The sequence below is a fragment of the Triticum dicoccoides genome, chromosome 5A (assembly GCF_002162155.2).
Source record: "Triticum dicoccoides isolate Atlit2015 ecotype Zavitan chromosome 5A, WEW_v2.0, whole genome shotgun sequence".
NCBI lineage: Eukaryota > Viridiplantae > Streptophyta > Magnoliopsida > Poales > Poaceae > Triticum > Triticum dicoccoides.
The window spans coordinates 155,991,994-155,996,557 of record NC_041388.1 but is presented as its reverse complement, the minus strand read 5'-3'; the positions used below and the strand labels follow the sequence as shown (position 1 = coordinate 155,996,557).

Here is a 4,564-nt window from a genome sequence, read left to right as displayed (position 1 = left end):
GAAACGAATTACGTTACGGCGAGCGAACTGAGCCCCCGTCCCCAACATAGAAATTCTAACTGCCCACAAGTCCTCCGCGAGTTGCGGCGCTAATGGCGGAGGCCCCTGATCTCCAAGTCGCAGATCTCTTCCTCCAGTTCCCACCCAAACCTCCACCGAGTTGCCGCCGGCCCTGGTTTCCAATGTCTCGATCTTCCCCACTTGAGCATGCAGCAGCGGAGACATGCCAGCAGCAGTGGGCGGACGGTGGCCTTAGTTCTCCTTTTTCCCATCCGTGCTTTTCCCCTGCGCCATGGCCGATGGGTTCATGTTTTCTTCCCTGCGCCATGGCCAACGGGTTCCAGTTTTCTTCCCAGCTTTCCCTCTTACCTTTACATCTGATCTGATAACCAAAGAGATTTTAATTTTTGCTCATACCGTTTACAGTAACGGTGTAAACCCATTGCGTTTATGTTGACGTTACCAGTCTGGAACCAAACACCTCCTAAGAACTCCTAAAGTTACACCTTCTTCTATCCCAGGTTGTAGAGATTCTGTCTCAGGATCTCATTGCAACCCATGCCGTGTAGGAAAAAGCAGTGATAGTATCTTCAACATATTTCACTATGTATTTTGGGGTGCTTTCTGATTATCTGATTTTTATATAACTTTTGAGCATATATACCAAGGGAAATGGAAACTGCACCTGATTTACCCTTTCAGCATCGTGCCTTTCTTTAGTAAGATGAGAAGCTAATGATCTAAATAAACAGTAGGAAATCTGACTCCCTGCACAATTGGTTCTTTGCAGCCTTGTTTCAGATTATCAGGACAGCTACTAGTGGTGGGATGGCTTAATATCGAGCTAAAAACAAGACTATCATTATCAGAGATTTATTATCCATGTGATTGGGAGGCAATATCATATCTGTACCCTGTATCAAACTTCGACCCTGATGATGTTATGTAGAGATTTAAATCTTGTTCAGTCATGTTTACCTCCTGTTACTAAGGACCTAGTCTAAACTAGAAACTAAATGGTGCAAGTTGAAACTTTAAAATTATATAAAACTTCAAATATCCAAGGTAATATTTTTTTTTTCTTTATTTGTGATGACACTTAGACAATGTTCAGAATATCAGTAATTGGTACCCTATCGGTTGTGTGTTGAGTAGAGATTAATCGGTGAGTTGGCCATTTAACTGAATTTATCGGTAACCCATTTATGGAAGATTAACTAGGGTCATATATGTATGTCCTAGGCTATATAGGAGCATGTAATGTACTAAGTGTCTAAATATGCAATCCTATACTACATAGCAACAAGGGAAATTGTTGCCTTGATGCTTTGATGATGTTGCAGCAGATCTGGAAGGCCATAAACCTGCACATTGAAAAGCAGGTACAAAGGGGCCAGATTTTGGGTTGGAAAATGCCTAGCAGTTTAGCCTAGCCAGAGATTCGGCCTGACAACTGATAATTCGGCTTGTTAGATAAATTAACTGTATTGTCTAAATAAAAGATAAATTAACTGTACATACCAGTTAATGACTTGAATAACATGCTCTCATATGGGGAGGGGGTTCGAATAGTAGTTAATTGATCGTGTTTAACATATACCTTGAGAGGATTCATAAGGCGCCTTTATGTTATTAGCGTCTACACTTCCCCAGTCCAAGCTCATCACTCTACTCTAGTGTCTGCGTGCTTTGATGTTGTTGCACACATCCTTCCCTCCATGTTCGTCCTAGTTCCCATGACACTCAACTATGCCTTGTACTAGCATCTAGGCACATGCGCACTACGACCAAACCATACGTGAGATGGAGCTTCTGAATCCTCAGTTCCGATGCAACCTGGACCGGACGTTTGGAAGCTAGAATCTCAGAAAGTTATGGGTTGGTGATCGCAGGGAAGTGTTGACACAGTGCACCTCTGAAGGCTCCTTGATGGTCCCTGAACACCACTCCACCTCCTCCCTTGTTGCCCACGTCTGATACAACATCATCAACGTTGGTGAAACACCCACAATGTGGCTATAACTCCCACGTGTCGAGACACGACTTAGAGACATAACCACATGGTGGTTTAGTCGCAAATGGGGTAATTATCACACAATCTCATGTACTGAATAAGAAAGAAATAAAGAGTTGGCTTACAATCGTCACTTCACACAAATAACAAGTTAAACATACATCATTCAGAGTACAATCAAGGTCCGACTACGGAACCAAAATAAAAGAAGACAACCCCAAATGCTAGATCCCCAATCATCCCAATTGGGCTCCACTACTGATAACCAAAATAAAAGAAGACAACCTCAAATGCTAGATCCCCGATCATCCCAATTGGGCTCCACTACTGATCAACCGAAAAAGACAAAAAAACATCGATCAAGATCTTCATCAAGCTCCCACTTGAGTTTGATTGCGTCACGTGCACTGATATCATCGACACTGCAACTGTTTGCAAGTATTTGTGAGTCACGAGGACTCAGCAATCTCACACCCGCGAGATCAAGACTATTTAAGCTTATGGGTAGGAAAGGGTAGTGAGGTGGAGCTGCAGCAAACACTAAGCATATATGGTGGCCAACTTACGCAAATAAGAGCGAGAAGAGAAGCAACACAACGATCGAGAAGCTAGAAGAGATCAAAAAGTGATCCTGAAACTAGTTACGTTCAAGCATAACACAAGACCGTGTTCTCTTTCTGGACTCCGCCGAAAAGAGACCATCACGACTACACACGCGGTTGATGCGTTTTCATTAAGTCAAGTGTCAAATTCTCTACAACCGGACATTAACAAATTTTCATCTGCCACATAACTGCGGGCACGGCTCTCGAAAGTTTATACTCTGCAGGGGTGTCCGAACTTAGCCCATCACAAGCTCTCACGGTCAACGAAGGATATTCCTTCTCTCGGGAAGACCCGATCTGTGACGCCCTCGATTCAATCGTACACTAATCATACACGCAAATGTGTACGATCAAGATCAAGGACTCACGGGAAGATATCACAACACAACTCTAGACACAAATTAAAATAATACAAGCTTTATATTACAAGCCAGGGGCCTCGAGGGCTTGAATACATAAGCTCGAAAACACAAGGGTCAGCGGAAGAAACAATATCTGAGTACAGACATAAGTTAAACAAGCTTGCCTTAAGAAGGCTAGCACAAAAGCAACAACGATCGAAAAGGCAAGGCCTCCTGCCTTGGATCCTCCTAACTACTCCAGGTCGTTAGTGCCCGTCACGTAGTAGTAGGCACCCTCAGGGTAGTAGTAATCATCAGTGGTGTCGTCTAGCTCCTGGGATCCGTCATCTGGTCGCAACAATCGGGCATGGGGGAAAAAGAGGTAGCAAAGCAACCGTGAGTACTCATCCAAAATACTCGCAAGACTTACATCAGATCTAAACTAAGTATGCATCTGTATCAAAGGAAATAAGCTGTATCTATGGACTAAACTATAGAATGCCAGAAGAGAAGGGGAAAGCCTAGCCTATTGAAGACTAGCATCTTCAAGCATCTTGCAGCATTTAGAAGAGTACAGATCAACATAATATAAAGTAGTAGTAGTGTTATCAACCTCGGCCAGAGATCCTTTCTCGACTCCCTGCGAGAAAGTAATCCCAGAGCCATACTATCCATTTCTCATCACAAGTATCCAGTTCTAGTTGTATCGATCGGGATACAACTCCAAGTGTCCGTTACCGTAGGACAGGCTATCGATAGGTGTTTTCTTCCCTGTAGGGGTGCACCAACTTACCCACCATGCTCGATTAACTCTGGCCGGGCACACTTTCCTGGGTCATACCCGGCCTCGGCCAAACAATACGCCGCAACCCGACCTAGGCTTAATAGAGAGGTCAAGCACGCCGGACTAAACCTGTGCCCCCAGGGGTCTTGGGCCATCACCCCGGGAACTCATGCACGTTGCGTGGGCGGCCGGTGAGCAGACCTAGCTACCTCCTTAAAAAGGCAGGAGCTTACCAGTTCAACCCGGCACGCGCCGCTCAATCACTGACGTCTAATAAGTTTCGGCTGATGCATACGACGCAGAACGCCCATGCAATGCCCACGTGATGGTTAGTGCTATCAGGCCAGAGGCCCCTCGGATCAAATATCCAAACCGTTAGTGCGTTGGCAGTGCGTGTTGGGGAACGTAGTAATTTAAAAAAAAATTCCTACGCACACGCAAAATCATGGTGATGCATAGCAATGAGAGGGGAGAGTGTTGTCTACGTACCCTCGTAGACCGGCAACGGAAGCGTTAGCACAACGCGGTTGATGTAGTCGTACGTCTTCACGGCCCGACCGATCAAGCACCGAAACTACGACACCTCCGAGTTCTAGCACACGTTCAGCTCGATGACGATCCCCGAACTTCGATCTAGCAGAATGTCGGGGAAGAGTTCCGTCAGCATGACGGTGTGGTGACGATCTTGATGTTCTACCGTCGCAGGGCTTCGCCTAAGCACCGCTACAATATTATCGAGGATTATGATGGAGGGGGGCACCGCACACGGCTAAGAGATCAATGATCAATTGCTGTGTCTCTAGGGTGCCCCTGCCCCCGT

General features: G+C 45.5%; 1 protein-coding gene across 1 annotated transcript in view; it reads left to right on the top strand.

Moving 5' to 3' along the window:
* Positions 1-1,069, top strand: part of LOC119300620 (probable stress-associated endoplasmic reticulum protein) — a 6,014-nt gene extending 4,945 nt beyond the window's left edge. The window contains exon 3 of the mRNA XM_037577523.1: positions 791-1,069. Within this exon, the coding sequence (XP_037433420.1) occupies positions 791-837 (47 nt within the window). The 3' untranslated portion in view covers positions 838-1,069. The remainder of the gene's footprint in view (positions 1-790) is intronic.
* Positions 1,070-4,564: the final 3,495 nt, after the last annotated feature.